Source organism: Dermacentor variabilis, chromosome 3, assembly GCF_050947875.1.
Source record: "Dermacentor variabilis isolate Ectoservices chromosome 3, ASM5094787v1, whole genome shotgun sequence".
Classification (NCBI taxonomy): domain Eukaryota; kingdom Metazoa; phylum Arthropoda; class Arachnida; order Ixodida; family Ixodidae; genus Dermacentor; species Dermacentor variabilis.
In genome coordinates, this window is record NC_134570.1 from 29,183,337 (window position 1) to 29,203,736 (window position 20,400).

The following is a 20,400-nucleotide window of genomic DNA, read 5'->3' on the forward strand; positions in this document are numbered from 1 at the left end:
CGTACAACCATACGGCACGGAGTCTTCTTGTCTGCCATTTTCCTGATGCCGGCTGCAGACAAATATTAGCTTCCCCACAGTAGAAATTACGTATATACACTTGCATGACAACAAGATTAACAGCAGGGAGATGGCCAGCCAGCACTGCCGTGCCGGCTGGACGGCTTGAGTGTGCCACCTCCGCCAATGACACAAACAACAGCTAATGTGTGTTTTTCACACAAAACACTGACCTGTAGAATAAGCCAATGTCTTAATTTTATCTTTTATGACAAATGCTACTATCAATTCTTTAGCACGAACGAGAGCTGTGGTATGAAGCAAGTTCAATTCAGACACGCTAACTTGGAGCCCGCTTCTGGCCACCGCTGCACTGCATGCTCAACAGCATCGTACGCCTTGCAGTGTGGACACCACAAATAGCACTCTACCTTGTTTAATGTGCAAATAGATCTGATGAGAAATAAAGCCTTCTCAAAACGATGCGTTTTGCAATTGCCGGCGATATTTTTGAAGTGCCGTGTGCTATGGCTTCACTTTGAAGCTGGTTAGACCTAGCAGCACTGTTGACACTTGCTTGGGACTGAACCAACTGCTGGCAACAGTTGGTGGTGATGAAGTGGTTGACACAAGAACTCTACGCTGGCGAGGCATTGTGCAGCAGGCCATCACAGGAAGCTTGCCACTAGTGTATTCATTCTTTATAAAAAGAGCGCAATTTCACAGATTCTGCAAGCGGCCAGAAATAATTGCACGCAGTGTACTTCCGCACACGTGCATCACCACAGCAAAGTATGTGTATTTACACCGTCTAGCCAAAATTTGCCAAAAAATTTGCCTGTTATAGCAAGGTCTGCTAAAAGCACAATTTGTCGCATTGATAATATATAAACAGACCAATTTAAATGAGAGAAATGGTCTGTTATATATAAAAGTATGTTGTATGTGGATCCGTTGTAATGGGCATGGACTTTATAAAGTAAAAAGCAAACCTATTCCATCATTAAAAGAATGTACCTGTTCTAATGCTATACAACAGCCATAAACAGTAGGTGGCAACAAAGAAAGGCCCCCAAAACAAGACCACTTCCTCAAAGTTGCATGGTGCCGCAATAACAGATAAGTTTCTTGAGTCCCTCAATTTAAACAGCAGGATGTAAAGCAGCTTTATTTACACAAACCTTCAAACGTAAAGTTTAAAGCAGGCGTTATGAACATAGACTTCATTATCTGGGAGCACTGGCCTCAAACAAAATTGGTTCTCCGGGATCAGCAAGACACTTTAAATTATATGATGATGACATGGTGTTTTGTGGTCCAAGTGCCAGATATGGCCAATGAGCACCAGACAAGTATTAATGAGTTTTCAATCCCTTTAGAACATACGCAGCTGTCTAAAACCACAACATTACTTTAAATGATCTTGTCTGGCACACACCACTAACTTCTGTGGTTGAAGGATCAGAAAGAACATTGGGTCAACATGCTGGTCTAACAGTTCACCATAAACTCTATGCAAGTGGTTCAAAGTCTCTCAAGTGCAAGCCCCATCTACAATTTTCAGTTCAATTTCATTCTTCTAGGATACATTGGAAACATCTTCCAGGACTAAAAGCTGAGTACTTTTACTAAACTGAGTACTTGAATATATGTTGAGCATACCAGTACTTTCTGGGTCTTCAGTCTGCGCAAGAGCTTGCAGTCGTATTTTCGTGGGAATGTGGAAGGCGCTGGTACAAAGTCCGGCATCACCTTGTGAATTGCCTGCCAAATACACACGTAATTATCAGTTCAGAAAACTAAGATCCTGCATCATCACTAGCAGAAGCAACAGCCTATTCTAATTCCACAGCAGGATGAAAGTATCACCCAAATATACTCACCCCTGTCTTGCATAAGCTCAACCTATCCTATGCCTGTAAATTTTTTCATTACCATTCTATTTTGCAATTTTAATAGCCAGCAGTTAGCATCTGTTCAATGTAGTAGCTTTACATGACTTGCCAAAGTTCACTTTGGTCTGTAAATCTCAGCATCTAATACCTACACAGCCATCATTTTTGCTTCGTAGCATATACCTCTACATTCTTCCAAATTTCAGCACTGTGTATTATTACGGTAATATGAGCACACATAAGTAATGCTAATCAAAACTTTTGCACAACAAACAAAAGCAAGCCACTTACCCCTATCCCCCACCGCCCAGTTGGATCTTCATATTATAAATCCCTTAATACCATAAAAATACATTTGCACAATCCAAATTCATACCACATAAAGGCCAACTGCATGGAAATTTTAAACAGTTTTTGATAGTCTAGGTACAAAGTGGCCTCCATATCAAATTTTTACACTTGAAATCTGCAAAAATGTGTCATAAAAGCCAGCACAAATCCACATCTTCGATAATAAAGCACAAGGAAATGCCACAATTACAGTTCACTGAAAATGACAAAAAAACCAGGAACATTTGCCTAGGTGCCCAGGCATGATAGCGAGATCAGCACACATGCGTGGTTCTAAAATTTGTGCCTGTCACTAAGTGTACCCATCATCTTCTCAGCAGTATTTAGAGGCTGTCAAATTAAGTAATTACCAGCCTTGCAGCATTACTAAGGTTACTTCGACTGTAAATGCTACTCACTTATAACCAATTCAGCCAAAGTAAAATTTTACTGTAGGTGGCCTTTAAAATGAACTACACTTTCAAACATAGACTTGAAAAAAAAAATACCACTTTATATCAAATTACATATAGGTAGTACTCACAAGTCTACCATAGAAATCCATGTGGCAGTTATATATATAGCGCACACATAGTATCACAAGGACTTTCAAAAATATTCAACATAAACTGTTCTCTTAAAGGGCCCCTTACCAGGTCTGGCCATTTCGAGCTGACCAGAACAGAGCATACAATGCACATTAATGATTGTGTCTGCAAAGTATTACATTGCTAAGCGCCATGGAAAGATCTGAAATTTCAAGCCAAACCCCGTTTTCCCTTCTTCTTGTGGCTATCCCGCTCCAAGCAAGGAGAAAAAAATGAAGGCGGAGCCCGTGACATGTGCGTCACGCAGTCCTCAGGCTCCGGTATGGGAAAGAACTTGACTTGCGGAGGCTAGACGGGGCAAGTGGAGAAAATGTTTGCAGTGAAACTCGCCTCCTGAAATTATGGGTTCACGGCCCTGAAATATTTTTATCTTGGCTATTAATGAGCCGATTTGAAAAAACATTTTTTGCGGCAGAATGCTCCCTAGAGGACACACACCGTATTTCCTCTAATCTAGGCCGACCCCGATTCTAAGCCGACCACCAAAAGTCCGAAGCCAACAAAAAAAAAATATATTACCTCGAACGTAGGCCAAACAAAAAAAGCGAGGACAGCATTCACAAAATGCAAACAGCATTTATTGAATCTGAACACGCAGAGCTCATTCAACGTCGTCATCGCTGCTAGACTCATCGCTGCGTTTCTTGTCATTGTCACCTTCAAACAGTGCACTATCTTCGGTACCGTTAAGCTCATTAGATATGCCTAACTTTTTAAAGGTGTGCACGATCAAAGTACCTGGGATGTCATCCCACGCTGCAGCTACCCAGCCTGCCAGCTGCGATAGAGATGCACGTTTGATGCGGCCCATTGCCGTTAGCATGTGGTCTTCGTCAGTCAACCAGTCCGTGTAATATTTCCGCAGACGATCCTTGAAAGGTTTGTTGATGCAGACATCAAGTGGCTACAACTGGCTCATTATGCCACCCAGTATGACAGCGAGGTCCGTGTTCACTTCGGCGAGCGCAGCCTTCACGTAGTCGGTCAAGTGCCCACGGTAATAGTCAATGACAAGGAGCGGCGAATTCTTTGTCAAAAGGGCTCCTGGACGCCGTCGCCAGACAATCTTAACCCACTCTTCCACCATCGCCCCCGTCATCCACCCGTTCTCATTTGCCCGCACAATGACATTTCTTGGGAAAGTTTCTCGAGCAGGCAGTGTCTTCCTTTTAAATATCAAATTTAAATGGACAAGTTTATGTCCATCAGCTGTGCAGCACAGCATCACAGTTGCACGCTGCTTCTTGTAGCCCGCAGAGCGCACATTCACCTCCTTGGCACCCTTTTCATTCACGGTGTACGCCACTGGCATATCAAAATACACAGCCGTCTGGTGGGTGTTGCCGATTTGCCCAAGGTTATAGACTGCCACTTCTCTCATTAGCAGCACGTAGTGCTGAAAAGCTATTAGCTTTTCTTCAAGGTCGCTTCGCAGCTTCTGGGTGATTGAAGTGCGACGTCGGAGGCTGAAGCCGAAGTGCTTCATGAATTTCTGAAGCCAGCCCCGGCTGGCTTTGAAATCCTTTGGCATTAGGCCTTATTCCCTCAAAAGTTCCCTAGCTTTCACTCGGAACACTTCTGTTGTCACTGGAAGGGCAGCTGCTCTCTGCATCCGAACAAAGTCAGCCAAAACTGTCTCCACTTCATGGCGACGGCCTTTCTTTGGTCTGTTAAGCGCCATCCTCGTTACGGCGCACGCAAAAAGCTGCTGTCGTTGTCCCCTCCAACGACGGATGTTTTTCTCGTTGACGCCAAAGTCCCGCACGGCTTGAAGATTCGACAATGCCTCTGCGGCTATCACAACTTTTCGCTTGAAAGCGGCTCTGCAGTGGCATCTCCTGCTTGGTGTTATTGCGATAACACCACGCTGCACACCGATACGGCCGACACGACACAGGTCAAAATGACAACCTCGCTTGTGTACGGTTGGCTACTGGCATGGCTAGCAGTGGCTGCGATACTGACTTTTCTAGATGGCGCTAGCTGTGCACCATATTTAGCAGTTTCAATGAAAAACTGGCACGTTCTTTTTAAATCCTCGAATATAAGCCGACCCTAGAGTTTGAAATATGATTATTTGAAAAAAACTATCGGCCTAGATTCGAATAAATACGGTAACAACTTTCAGCATATAACCAAAATTTGCTATTGGCCCTGGTGAGGGGCCCTTTAAGGTGCCAGTAAACTCCGTCAGAGGAAACGATAATTGAAACACATTCCCTCCATCTTCAGCATCTTTAAGAACAGTTTATAAACCAAAACTTGTTTATAAACCAAAATTTGGCGTGACTGTAAATAAAACAGTCACGCCAAAACGGCAACGCGGTGGCTCAATTGGTTAGAGCATCGCACGCATAATGCGAAGACATGGGATCGTTCCCCACCTGTGGCAAGTTGTTTTTTCATCCCCATTTATTGCCATTAATTTATCATTTCTATCATTCAGTTAGTAAGCACAAGTCATTTCCGCTATGTTGTCCTTGCTGTCTTTGTTTGTTGGCTTCTCATGATAGAATTAATAAATATTGGGCACCCCTGTTAACCCCCTTTCTTCTCTATCACACCATTTAAGCGGTTCAGCTATAAGGACAAAAAATAATCTATTTCAGGTGCAGTCCACACAGAAGACACGTAGGCATTTCAGACACTTGCTAAACTAAATTGTTGCATGCAAGAACGACGACAAAAAGAGACATTCCCAAACAAGGCCCCGCCCTCCTCCCATTCCTGCATTTCTTTTTTAAGCATACTTCATGCTTAACAAGTAATTCCATGGTACATGTGAAATTCAAAGCACCTGAACATAAGAGGTGTGACACAAAAAAAGACGAGACTGGTCCAATAACTTATTGTACATAATGAATAAGTTCTCTGTGACATTATCATCTTCAAAGTAGTCCCCCTCAGCATTCACACACTTCTGCATTCGGTGCTGCCATTGCTGGTAACAGTTCTGGAACGAGGTTTTTGGGAGGCCCTTCAGGAGATTCTCCATTTTTGCCTGAACCTCTTCAAATGAGGTAAAATGGGTTTCCTTTAAGCAAGATTTAACTTTAGGAAATAAAAAAAAGTCGCATGGAGCCAAATCAGGTGAATAAGGAGGGTGCCCCATCACAGTAATGTTTTTGCTGGTCAGAAACTGCTTGACAGATAGGGCCGTGTGAACGGGTGCATTGTCCTGGTGCAACAGCCACCCTTACCCCACAACTGTGACCTTTTTTTCCTAATTTTTTCACGAAGTCTTTTTAGTACTTCGATGTAGTAGTGTTGATTAACAGTCTGACCACTGGGAACCCACTCAATCATTGCAATTCCATTAAATGTCGAATTTTTATTTTGACATGCGTGCTCTTTTGGGTCTTGGGGATCCTGGAAACTCCCACTGCATTGACTGGCGCTTACTTTCTGGGCCATAGGTAAAAGTACATATCTCACCACATGTTACAACAGATTCCAACAAATTTGGCTCGTTTGCAATGCATTCTAACATGTCCACACACACACGTCTTTACGGCACTGTTTTTGGTCAACGGACAGAACTTTTGGAACAACCTTCGCACAAATCTTCTTCATGTGTATTTCATCCGTTAAAATGCGTCGAACAGCTTCCTTATCCAAGTGAACCAACTCCGCCACTGCACGAACACTTAATCTTCGGTCACCACTGATCACATCACGAACTTTGGCAATGTTTTGGTCTGTAATGGCTGACCTTGGGCGCCCAGCACGTTCATCATCTTCCACACTGTCCCTTCCCCCTGAAAACCACTTATGTCATTCAAACACATGTGCACGAGACAAAGTTACATCTCCATAAGCCTCGGTTATTATTTGAAATGTTTCCGTGGCTGATTTCTTAAGTTTCACAAGAAACTTGATGTTGATTCGCAGTTCGGTTTTTACATCAGACACTTTTCCGGCAAAATGCAATTGCACATGTTCACTCAATGACGCAGCGCTCCCAACTGGCATGATTGGTTCCGTCGAAACTGGCCGCATGAATAGAGGAGGCGTGTGGGATGACGTCAGCAAAACAGTTGGTGCCAACTCAACTCTTTTTTCAAGCTACACACTTAGTCTCGTTTCTTTTGTGTCACACCTCGTATATGTGATGCATACTAAGCAAGGTTGCTTACATTCCTGTTTGTCATTTCTCAAACCTGAGCAGCACTGCAATGCAATAATGTAGACACAGCAGGTGAAAAGCTGTGTAGACATTTATATGCCTTCCCCGTGCGCTACTGATTACCATGACAGAATGTTCCAAACAAACCTGACACCTCAAATGGATTAACTGTGTTCATTAAAGCAGTCGCATAAGCTGCTGCTTTTGTTCAATATAAATGGATGCACTACATCAGTGTGTTAAAGCAGTGCCAACACACATTTTCACAACTGTAGACTATACCACACAGTTCTAGTATGGTAAAGGTTGAAGCTTGGCTAGAATGGCTGTTGGGAAACAACTATAGGATATTTTAATGGCACTAAAGTTGACCTCAAAATGTAATACCTGGTGTCATTAACATTATCATGACGCCGTGACAGCAATATTTGCTAATGTCGTGTAGCAATAAAGTTCGCTATGATGATGTCGCTCAAAAAAAAGTTAACAAACATGCTACGGTTGTTTCTTCTGGCCGCACTCACTTATGGCAGCCACAGCGACTGCAGGAACAGAGCGAACCAATGTATCATGACATCCCAATGCAACCACGTGCCGGGTGCCACAACTGGTTCATAGAAACAGATATTTTGTCAAGTTATTTACAACACTCAGATGCTTGCCAGTACTTCTTTCTATACTCGCAGACAAATTTCAGTGACAATGGAGGGAAAGCTACGGGGGTGGAGCTTCTGTACATGTTACTGTGCCAAGTATTCTGGAATAGCTTGACAGTGGTTTGGGTTTTTTGAAACAGATACTGAATTTGCTTGGCTTCCACATACAACGGTTTCACACTTGGCGAAACACTGACGAGAAAGTAAGAAAAATAAGTCAAATTAACCATTCAGTGGTGTATTTTGTTGGTTATTTTGCTGATGTAAATTTTGTTTTTCTCTCCACCCCATTTCACACTAACATAGACAAGAATGTGGAACCATTTTCACGAGCACTTTTACTTCTGTGTGCTTTCATTGTGTAGCTTCCTGCTCATTGCCAGAGGAAATTATCTGCGAGTATAGGCTTTAGGGAGGCTGGATCTTCATTTAACGCATAAGAATGACAAGTCAGAATGTTATGTCAGTGACTTCTTTAAAATGTCAACAAAAGGACACAAAGAGAACACAGCAAGAGAGTTACCTCAAGCACACGCTCCCGCTGATTTCCGAGAAATTTACAATCCGTGAACAGTTGCTGAGGTACAATGCCCTAAAAATAACATCATGTAAGAGACCAGTCACTTGCGATGGAATACAAAAATGTGTATTCCACATTTCCACACAAAAGGTGACATCTCTTGCTTGCAAGTTTACAGCAGAACAAATTTAAGGCAGACCACGAAGGGACCGTGGAAATATGTTAAGTCAGCCAACCCACTACCTTAACTGAATAGGCAATATGTGAAATTCCGTAAGCAAACGTTCTGAGGCATCTAGCTACCACAGCAGGTCGGGATCGTGGCACCGGTTCACATGCTGGCGCTTTGTTTATGATTTTAGCTTGGTGTCCCCCATCTTGTTCAGGTCAGGCAAGATCAGTAGAGAAGTGCAGTTGCAGATTTTGGATATTGTCTGTTAACTAAGACTTGGGGCTGACAAAAGCTATGCTTAATTAAAACAGCAACAGTAATATCACAAATGACGAGAAATTAATATGACGTAAAATAAAAACTTCTCATATATTCCACTGCAAAATTAACTTATCTAGAAACCTCACAGAACACGAACAAAAACATTTAATCATTCAGCTATTGTGGTTTGCTTGCCTTGTCTGTGACAAATAGAATTTTTATTGCAAAAGCAATATAATCTACCCAAGAACATGACCGAAACAGTAATTTGGGCTAGTTGGTCTATGATACTGAGAACCCATGTCACACTAAAAGGAAAACGCACAGTGTTACAAAAACATACAGCAGAATATATGTACTACAACCAAACCTAATTATGATGAAATGCATTAGACCAAACTAATACAAATGTACCAAAGGAATTGCCGTTCCACTGAAATTGCCACAGAAACCCATATATTTAAGATCTTGCTTTAATGAAGCAAATTTTCTGTAAATGAACATAGCGCTGATCTTTCCACACTGCTAAGGGTAGGCAGTGGCTATAAAGAAGAATTCGTTATGAAGAAGCAATTTTTAATCCCCCTTCAACTTCGTTACAGCAAGATATTACTGTAGTTCAATTCACAAACACAAACACACGCACCCAGCCCTCTACACTTCACTGACTCCCACAAGACTGAAAGTGCATCTGCACATAGTTGGCAATTTAGCCATGCTCACGGATTTTGCGTTTCTTGTACTGTCATTCTCTTTGCTGAGACTACACAATCTCTGGCTATTTGGTAGATAGCTAAAATCACAAGGTTACACCATGCTACGATGTGAAACTGCTTTGCTTGCTCCATCTTTTGTGTGCCTTGGTGAAAAAAAATTTTTTTAATGCTTAGAAGCTGAAAATAGTCCGAGAAGGCATATCAAAGAAATAACAGGCTGTGCACGCCTGTTAACTAATACGGTTCCACACAGTACACTCATGTCTGCGCCCAATTAGGCCAGCCCCGAAAGCAGCGCACAGGGATATTGATTACACATTGTGGGGTTTCTGGCTCTCGCGGCGTTTTTCGGGCTCTCGCGGTGGTTGTGTGGAGCCATTGCATTGTGTTGCCGGGGGCTCCGTGTCCCTCTCCTCCTTGCCTGCACGGGGTGGCAGCGGGTAATAAAACACTGTCACTCTGCTGTCATCCCGCCCACGGGAAAGTCAACAGACTTTCCCCATTGGCCGACATTTTGGTGGGATTCGGGTCCTCCTTGCGTGCACTCCGGGTAAGTGCATGCAAGACGGGGCCCGGCGAGACCACATCGGGGCGTCGGAAGGTGCGTACGTGTTCCTCTCTGCCGGCGGCGGCCCCCTTTGTCCGCCGCCGGCCAATGGTTACTTCGGCTCGTCGGGGTCCCAGCCTCGGCGGGCGGCCGCGCACTCTTCCGTCGTCTCGATGTCCTGAGGCAGCGTCTGCCGGTCGTGCCCCCGTCTGTTCGTCTGTCGTTTCTTTCTATTTCCCTTTTCTCTGCTGTGGGGTGCGCGATGGCAGGCGCTGACCGAAGGATAGGCAACTTCTTACTGCTAGGGTTCTTTGTTCTTTGTTCCTCGTTTTTTTGTTCTCTCTCTGTCGCGGTGCGCCATTAGTGGCCGCCGGCGACCATTTGGCCATGTTTTGTGTCTTAATTAGCTTCAGATTCGGACGTGATGTTAAAACATGTGTTTGTACTGAGTCCCAGTTTAATAAATGTACTTTCTGGCTTCTTGAGAGCTTTGCCTAGGGTCTCCCTTGCTGCGCACGCGGTCTCGCCTTCCCCTAAGCTGGGGCCGGTGGGGCGCGTACGCGCGCAGCTGCGCGCCGGCACACGGAGCGGACCGGAGCGGGAGCGGACCGGAGCGGGTGCGGACGCGGCGCCCTGCACGCATGGCGGCTCGGAGTGCTCGAACCTGCGGTGGTCGTCCGGCGCGCGCGGAATCGGAGCGTGCACGCCGTGAGCGTCGCGAGGGGACCACAACATGCATCGACAGCCCAAATACCGTGCCATTAACACTTACTAGCTATCCCCCATAAAATGTGTTTGTGGGGTACCATCATTATCAGCCTCTTTTATGTCTACTTACAGGACACTGCCCCAGCGGTCTCCAATTACAGCTGGCTTGTGACACCTAAGTCAGTCTTATGCAAGCAAATTTCCTAATCTCGTCCCAATATCTAATCTGCTGCTGCCCTCAATTGAAGTTCCCTTGCCTTGGCACCTGTTCTTATTACCCTCATAAACAATCTGCTCAATCCCAATGTACATGGTCTGCCTAGCTTCATTTCTTCTTAATCTCAACTAGAATATCGGCTACACCCATCTACTCATTAATCCATACCACTGTCTTCCTATCACATAATCACATATCCCATAACATTATGTTATGTTATTATAACATAAGATAATATTATGCCGATCACTTTTCCTTCCATCGTTTGTTGCGCTGCTGTTAGCTTCTTTTCAAATGCCGTTGTTCACTTCCAAATTTCTGCTGCATAGCATGGAATGATTGTGTCAACAGTCAACATATTGTGACCGACATTTTAATGTATGACAGTATTTGCTCCCTCAATTCGATTGCAGTTAGGAGAAGAAAAAGAAAAGCACAATGAATTCAGTGTTGCCTCACATGAGACTTCATTTCTTCAATGACTTTCTCCACACTGTCCCGTGAGAAGTTCTTCTGCAATGCGTGGCACTCGAGCAGAGCTGCAAATGTGGCAGCGTTCGGCTTGATGTGGTCGTGTTCCATGGTGTGCATGATTTCCTGTATACGAGACAACTTCCCCTGTAAGGTAAGGAATTGTTAATGAAATACAGTTAAACCTCAATATAATGAAGTTGGTAAAATCGGAAATTGGCTTCTTTATATCGAAATTTCATTGTATTGAAATTCAACCTTTTATCCAAATAATACATTCGCCGATCAATTTTTCTCACATGGTAAGAAGCTGCACAATTTTCTGAATTATCGGGCAATCGAAAAAAGCAAATTTGTATTAGAAAGCAATTCATTTTGATTAATTTGGCAGTCAGCGCCGAATGACACGGTTTCGTCACATCGATATCTTCACATCGGCAGCATGAATTAAGTGAAGCCAGTCATGCTTTCTTGCGCACTCTGCCTCCGCAGCTGATAGCGTCGCCTGCACTGGAATGATGCTATCATGAAAAGTGTCGGAAATAGGGAGCAAATGATTCGTCTGCCTCTCACTCCAACGGGTCACCGAAACTCGAGATTACACAACCTTCAATACTGAACATGCTGGAACACAGCTTACATGATGCCACACTGTCTCAGCATGCCCACCCTTTGCATACGTGGCACTTTAACCCTCAAGCATGGCGCGAAGCTGCGCATGCACTCAGCCACGCTCACAGCCATGCACAGCCATGGCCGAGACATACGCCAACTTGCCCTGCTCTTTCGCGTGCTTGATTGAGCTTGCTCCCCTCACCTTCCTTTCCCTATGCTCACGTGGGAAGGTGGCACTCGTAAAGCCACCGTCTTTCCTGTCTCTCACTCGCACACTTTCACTCACACCTAAAGCACACGGTGCGTGGGGCGCAATAGGATCTTATCGAATTTGGACTTTATATGGAACATGATGCGGCTCCACTTCGGCGGTCACTCTTATTGCGTGGCACACGATTTGAGAGGCATGTTTGCAAGCAGCCACTTTTAATTCAATCATTTGATCATCTGCGTCCGTGGAAGTTTCCATTTATTGTCTTAGTATTCCTTTGCAGCGGCAGTGAAATTACGTTATATTGAAATCGCATGCAAACACACTTCGTTATATTGAGGTTCTAAATACATGACATTCTATGGACAAGAGGTTATGAAAAGTTAAATACTTCGTTATATCAAGAATGTCGTTATATTGAAGTTCATTATATCGAGGTTTAACTGTACAATGGCAGCCAAAAAAACTGGGATGCTAAGCGATGGTTTCTATCTTTGTTAGTTTTTCCGACAAGATTTGCACATGTGGTACTTCAGCAATATTCTTTTCTTAATGATACTGCTCGTTTTTCACAGCCATACAGTTTCACAGCTTTCAGAGTGCCGCTTAGGCCTGGTAATGAAGCAATTTGGATTTGCATTCGCACTAAACTGCCATTGTAGGTTCCCAACCTATGGGAGACTGAGAGTGGTATATCAAATCTGTGTAGCAATCTCGAAAAATTCTCCAGACCTTGAGAACAGGGTTAGCCTGGACTCAATGGCTGCACATAGCAAGATATTGTTTTTAAACGAAGACAGTGGCAACCAAACCCGGAAAAGAAGCACTGCAAACAATAGTTGCCGATAACAGGCCAAATTTTTTAGAGAAACAAATGCCGATAAATGCCTGCCAAATTTCAAGAACATAGATGTCAAAAACATAACTGCTATGTACAATCCATTGCTTGTTACTGATACTGGCAATAATGGTGGCTAGTGGCAACAAGCCAATTATGAAGAGCAAGAAGAAAAGAATCTTTAGAAAACCTTGGCCAGAAGACAAGAAAACTTGTTTGTTATTGTGAAGCTAATGGCCAAACGTTTGTAGCTGAGACTGCGCTGTGTGCTAGCCATGTAGCGGTAGGTACTGCTATACATCATCGTCTAACTTTTTGCCGTTTCCATTTTTCACCAGTTTTTGACCGTTATTAAGTTGTTGCTCAGTACAGAACATGTCTACAGTACTTGAAATTTCTTTAACATTGTCGTCGATTCTGTGGCAAAGGAAGCATGTATGATATGACTGTGTGCACATCATGAATAGTGCTGCACTTTCTCGAATGCATGCGAGCACCAATGATTGCTCTGGAATGTATGCTAAGTTATGTATAAATAGCAGGCACACTTGACCCATGAGGCTGAATCTACAACCGGCAACTGTGCTTGCTACTATCACAGTAATTTGCGTTCCTCGTCTTTCTGGACACAAGTTTGGCCCATAAGGAATTGGATTTTTAACTCATATCTGTGACAGCATTTAGTTCTTCACTGTCATTACAATGCAACAGTATAAATATCACCTTCGCAGCATAGCCTCTGATGAGGGAGTTGTAGATTCCAATATCAACCACAGTGATGCCTTTCTTTTGTTCTCTAGATCGCTGTCGATGATAGTGCAGGGCGGACAAGGCTTGGTCCAACTGAAAAAAATGACGATGGGTGGCACACTGATGTAGCTGCCACTAGCTCAGCAGAGATAAATTTATTCGCATGGCAATTTTGTCTACTGCCCTGCTATCTCCTGGGCTTTCCATGACACTATCAGCTTTCCAACAATCGTGTATAGGAAATGACGTAAAAAGACAAACTGAAATTCCAAGTTTGCACAGTTGGAGTAGATTTGCTTAGCCAAAATGCAATGCTAGTACGAATTACAACTGACTTTTGTTTGCCCTCTGATCTCTTTTACACCATTTCCGCCATCTAAGTATAAAGCAAGTCCCCAGAAAAGAAATCGTGAAGAATCCAGTTTGTTACACAATAAAGAATCCTTCATAAGCAATCCATAAATATATGGATCCATAATATATATATCCATAAATATAAATAAATATATCCATAAATCCATAAATCCATAAATATATATACTTTAGCCTCAGGACTAACCAATTTCTCCTTTCAAATACTACAACTGAAACGCTCCCATTAAACAAATGATAACCAATCTGAATGGAATTTGTGGCACTTAGTGAGAGAAGACTAAATTATGCTTGTGTTGAAGCACACTCTGGTTTAGGGCTCTAAATTAAATAATTAATTGCCAATATTCAGCAAGTTTCAAATAAAATTGAAACACAAGGTTGCTAGGCACATAACTCTGCATTAAAAGCAGATACAAAAGTAAGAAAACTGTATCTGTTAGATCCTCTAAAGCGGAAAAGTACAATGTATTAGAGTACAGCTTTTCTGAAATGATTACATCACTTATGCAAGCTTTACAATATTTTCGAATATGCTGTAGAGATATGATAGGTATAATTCAGAGTGGCATATAATGAAACAGTTTTGGCTGCTTTACTTGATACCATTGTTTATGGCAGAGTTACGCAATAATAAAATTTATGCTGCATATTTTCTAAATTTTCCGATTTCTATACATTTTTACAATCGGCTAGGAGAGGAGGGACACTAAAGAAATATAAAATATTAGGTTGAGCTAGATTGAAAGATTAGGCTTATGTAATAACAATGCTATTATTGATAACGAGAACAGAGCTTTTGTAAGTGGGAAAATGACAAAATAAATAATTGGAGTGGCACCATCTATTTTGAACTATGGCACCACTCATGTCATGTCAGCACTGGCTCTCTCTGATGCCCACTGATGCTCACGTCTCTGACACCTGCTGATTCACAGAGAGTGGCAGAGAGCGAGGTCTGCAGGGATTACGTCAATTCATCCAAGTTTTGGTGTGGGTGATACGAAATGAGGAGCAGCAGCGGTGGAGCTTTTGGTGGCGATTTTCTACCCAACAGTCATATATTGGCACAAATAAAATGATAATAGACTTCCAGATGAATAATCTACCAATCTAACTTGGCTTAATATTTTCCTTTAGTGTCACTTTAAAGGTGTGCTGATGCACTGACACATATTTTTGAAATTGTGTAAACTCAATCACTAGCTTCTCACACATAGACGGATCACATTTAGCAAGTGTGATGGTGGTAAACACTCAAGAGTTATTTTTATGCTAAAGTTGGTCTCAAAATGCCATAACTGGTGTCATTGACATTATCATCATCAACATGTCATTGTCATGACACAGAACAACATTTGAAGACGGCGTTTAGCAAAGAGCGTAGATTGGTGGTGTAAATTATAAACTACACTGACGCACGCATTTCTTGAGGCTGCGCGTGCTTGTGCTGCACCGTGATGCCATTACACATTGAGCGGCTAGGTGTCAAAACCGCAACTGGATTTTACAATAGTTTATATTACTGATTTGGTTTGTATATTACTGGTTTGTGCTACTGGAACTGGTTTGCTATAATAAATTATTTAGGGCCCTCTGGCACTCACCAACAATTTATTAAAAGAATGACAAGTCAAAAATGTCCTCATCCCGTTGCTGAAAATAGGGTAAGCCGCGAAATCCCGACAATCAGCTAGGAAACGTTAAGCAATAAGGGAACTCATCAGCTACAGCTGTAGGTACACTCACCAGGTTTGCGTGTGCACACACTTCAACAAAGGCTCGCATGCTCATGCGTATCTGCATCTCTTGTGCCAGCCTTTCAAGGTCCGCTTTCTTAACCTTAGCCACCTTCTCATGTTGTGAAGGAGTAAGCCGGAACACGGCAGGCTCCGCCTTCTTTTTGGAAACTGACGAAACGGGCAACTTTACAGCCGCGGACTCTTCCAGCGGCCCATGCTGGTAGTCTTCCGCCAGGTCTACATCATAATGTACGGCACCATGAGGCGTGAAGGGCAACACGGTCGGCATGAGCTCCGCATCCCCTTGAAGAGCCAGGAGGTCCTCTTCCTCTACGGGCTGCGACTCTGTCAAGCGGCTCTGGCTCGAAGTTGCTGGTGCACGTGCAGTTGCAGTGACTTCATCCTGCGAGCATGGTTCAGTGTGCACCATTGCAGGCAGCTATTTACAGAAGGCAAGCAATGATTAAAAATCCGTTGATTAAGATAGCAGGGTGTCTACTACATTGGGGCCTTTCAAGTTCCCTGATATCACCTTTTTTTTTTTAACTGCTTTTATGAAAATTCTCTGACAGCCTAGACACCGAGATTCAGGCACAAGGTACAAATGGCAGTTTCTAGATTTCCAAGTTCTTGTGCCAGCCTTCAATTTTCAACAACTACTACCACGAAGCTGTAGATCAGGTGACTGAATCATGTGTTCCATGATATTTTAGCCACCTGACCAGTCCCATATTAACAAGGCCATCAAAAGACACCATTATTTGCAGACTATGTAGGTTCAATTCAAAACTTTGTTCTCTTCTTTACTAGTTTTGTCACAACCACTGTGAGTACCAATTCCCTTGGTCCAAAGCAACAGGGGTGAATATTTCCCATTTTTTCCCTAGAAACTTTCAGATCTGTCAAATTCCCTGAAAACACCTGGTATCCTCTAATGGAAGACACCCAAAACGTAAATGTATTAACTCATACACTGCATCTTCACTGCATTCTGAAAACGTTTAGTTCAGAAGGCTCTTGGATAACTTGATTAATTAGAACTTCTTGGCTTCCCAGAGCAGGGTGAAATGGCCGTAAGTAGCTGACAAGAGAATGCTAATAGTGTCTAAGTAATATATACACTGACAACTCATATTCAAGCTATCTTATATTTGCCCAAGTGCCCTTACAAGAGAACAATGTGGATCCAATCATGCATCAGAATTTTTTATATTCTCTATATGCGTTAGTGAAAACGCTTCCCTCTCCTCGTTGAAAAGTTTGCATCAGTCTTACGAGTGCAACTGATTTAATTCTAGACAGAAGAATGTACAGAAGAATGTATAGAAAACTGCTTTGTGTGTATCTTTGTACAGACATTCCTATTCCTCACTTATAAAAATGAACCAGACAAAGATGCACCGCTACTTACGTAATTGTGTACACTGGGCACGTCAGTGTTGCAAGCACATTTTTCACAAGTGATGGTGCAGCCGGCGCAGTTGATTGGCAACGATATAACGTTACACGTTGACGGAATGGTCAGTATGATTTCCTTCCTATGATATGTGTTTCCATTTGAAAGCTGGCCAGGTCCTTCCAGTTTCATTTTGTGAGCTTCGAGAACTGGAAGAAATCGGTCACTTATTGAACAGATAAAAATGAGCACTTTAAGTCCCGTTCTTGGGGCTGACAACAGTAAAAGACAAGCTAGCTTGAGAGGCAAGAGTTTCTTGACGTTATCACAAAATGAAACTAACAAAATCTGACATCTCTCTCAAAAAAATAAAAGATTAAAAATGCGCTACCTAACAGATGTAATTCTTGTGCAAATTACCAACGCTCAAAGCAATCACGGTTTGCGCGCAACCGCAGATTTTCATCCGAGTTTCGCTTATTCATGCCGGTGTTCATGCTACGCAGGCAAATAATGAGGCATTGCATATTAAATAAGCAGGCATACCTTTCATCAGCTCCCTGTACTGGTTTCTCCTCTGCTTCCCAACCTTGGTCTTCCTCGTTTTTGGTTTGTATGAAAGTTCTGCACTCGTTGCGTAAGGCATTGCTTGGTTTCTTTCTGCAGCAGAGGTGGCGGGGCGACAAGAGCAAATAACCACGTAAGATAACCCACGCCTATGTCTGTAGCAATTGGTAAAGCATTAAAACCTCGCTTTCGCGCGCTAAGCACAAGTAGTCATTGATTTCCATTCCTAGGAGGACGACACGACCTACCATTGATACACCGATGTTCTAGAAGCGTCCTTGCGGTATCTTCGCAACGTGCTCTGCCTTGCGTGTGACTTCCAGAGCGAAGTGTCCAGACAAGTCTCCGCACTGAACGCAGATGATCACAAGCCATCGAGCACTTTCTAACAACTGAATTATACATTACAATCGAGCTTGACGCGCTGTTGCTAGGAGCACATTTTTAGATTCACAAGGGCGCCGCCATGTTTTAAGTTAGTGGCGATGCCGGCGCGGCTACACACGTTCAAGGAGTGTTCGTCAGTAGCGCAGAATGGCAGCCAGCATAGAGTTTCATACAATAATTATTGTATGAAACTCTATGGCAGCCAGTGTGCAGAAAAGCTTGGGACCTTACAGTAGATGTTGTTGATGGAATTGAAAACGTCAACCTGATTACCATATTCTCTGATGGAAGACACCCTGAAACGTAAGTGTATGAACTCATCCACTGCATCTTCACTGCATTCTGAAAACGTTTAGTTTGGAAGGCTCTTGGATAATTTGATTAATTAGAACTTCTTGGCTTCCCATAGAAGGGCAAAATGGTCGTAAGTAGTTGACAAGAGAACGCTAATAATGCCTAAGTAATATATGCACTGACAACTCATATTCAAGCTATTTTATATTTATGCAAGTGCCTTTACAAGAGAACAATGTGAATCCAATCATGCATCAGAATCTTTTATATTCTCGATATGCGTTAGTGAAAACGCCAGAGCTCTTTTGATCATCGGTCTTCATCTCAGAAGAACAAACAGGGAGCAACTTTTTCCGCCATATGTACCACGGGGCCCTTTGTTTCCATGGTTGTCTCGTATCAGAGTGGCAGCCTCAGAAACCGCCTGAAAGCGCATTCGAGGATAGAAAAGCAAGGGCAAGTGTACTTTTAAACAAAGAAAGATTTGAAGAAAAAGAACGAAACAGACCACTAGGTCCAGCTTGGACGTTCGCGCAGGTTGTTTGCACTTGACCCTGTTAAACATGTTTTTTCAACGCCCTTACATAGACTGTATAGTCCCCTGTCATCACCATCACTCATCACACTTTTACGTCCCTGTTCCCCCTCCCCCTGTGCAGAGTAGCAGACAAGAGAGCGTTAGTTCAGGTATGGTTCAGGCCGACTTCTCTGTCTTCTTTTAAATAAGTTCTCTCTGTCTCTCTCTGTCTCTCTCTCTCTCTCTCTCTCTCTCTCTCTCTCTCTCTCTCTCTCTTTGTTGAAACGTGGGCTCCATAGGCATCCCTTTTGTTCGAGCTATGTTCATCACTTCAAATTATAACATCTATCTTCATGTGCACCTCTGTCTTGTTTGCATACTTAGTTCAATTTTATCACACGATAATATGGACCTAAGTTGACAATGGGCATCGACAGAAGGGTTATGAGAACGTCTTATGTTGGTTAGGCACTGCTTTAGTTTCTTTCTTTCTTTTTTTTTTCTTTTTAGATAGAGCGTCTAAATGCGTATAACAAAATTGTGCCACATAATTATTGTATCATCATCACATGCACCCATTATTTTTCCAAATTCAACAGAGTGTTCTGCACGAAATTTAAGAAACAAATGGCATTCCAGGTGTATATAACAGCATCTTACAAAAGCTGGATTTTATACACAGAAATCAATGATGTGTTTCTAAAGTTAAAAAAATGAAAAGAGAGAAAAATGAAAAAGTGTAAAAAAATTTATTTTGATGCCAAGGCAATGCAGTACTTGTAAGGACATTTGTGTTACATTGTATATTGGCCCCTGCAGTCACACACCATTTTCTAATATCTTAATGCCTTTTTGTTTTGGAGGTAATTTCGAACAGGCCATCGTCAATTTGATTAAAAGGACTCGGAACATAATATTCGCGCCTCTTGCTACCGTAATCAGTATGACAACGTGATTTAACGAAGCGCTCTGTTGTACGTAATGTTACATTTTTGTGTACTGGTATATTGAAATCATCAGAGGAGTAACACCGCTAAAACAGAACAAAATAAAGGAGTTGATGTATTCGTAGTACACCAAGAAGAACGCATCTTTTTTCTGTGCCAACTGAGTGCAATGGAGAGCCGTAAGTACACTTTACCGTAAGTTACTGCATTTACAATTCGTTTAATTGTACTGTTCAAGGCTTGTCTTTTATAGTGTGAGCAAGTGCCATATAATGTTATCGCATATATGAATATAAATTCAACTAATGCTTTGTATATGGTTATCCGCAAATTCAGTGGTTTTTTTTTTTCCTTCGTAGTTGTACATCAATGCCACAGCGGCCCTTATCCTTCTAGATATATAGGTAATATGATCAGTCTATGTAACGTGTTAGCGGTAAGAGGGAAAATAGAGGAATTCCAGATCAAGCTACAGAACAGGTATTCGGTTTTAACTCCGGAAGAGGACCTTAGTGTTGAAGCAATGAACGACAATCT

The 20,400-nt window shown here is 42.6% G+C and overlaps 1 protein-coding gene across 1 annotated transcript in view; it reads right to left on the reverse strand.

The window, feature by feature from the left end:
* Positions 1-18,207, reverse strand: part of PolrMT (mitochondrial RNA polymerase) — a 76,052-nt gene extending 57,845 nt beyond the window's left edge. Inside the window, exons 1-8 of the mRNA XM_075684605.1 lie at positions 17,967-18,207; positions 17,698-17,811; positions 17,167-17,360; positions 15,763-16,158; positions 13,615-13,734; positions 11,216-11,374; positions 8,139-8,207; positions 1,663-1,764 (exon numbers count right to left, since the gene is read on the reverse strand). Coding sequence (XP_075540720.1) covers positions 1,663-1,764; positions 8,139-8,207; positions 11,216-11,374; positions 13,615-13,734; positions 15,763-16,158; positions 17,167-17,360; positions 17,698-17,811; positions 17,967-18,123 — 1,311 coding nt within the window. The 5' untranslated portion in view covers positions 18,124-18,207. The remainder of the gene's footprint in view (positions 1-1,662; positions 1,765-8,138; positions 8,208-11,215; positions 11,375-13,614; positions 13,735-15,762; positions 16,159-17,166; positions 17,361-17,697; positions 17,812-17,966) is intronic.
* Positions 18,208-20,400: the final 2,193 nt, after the last annotated feature.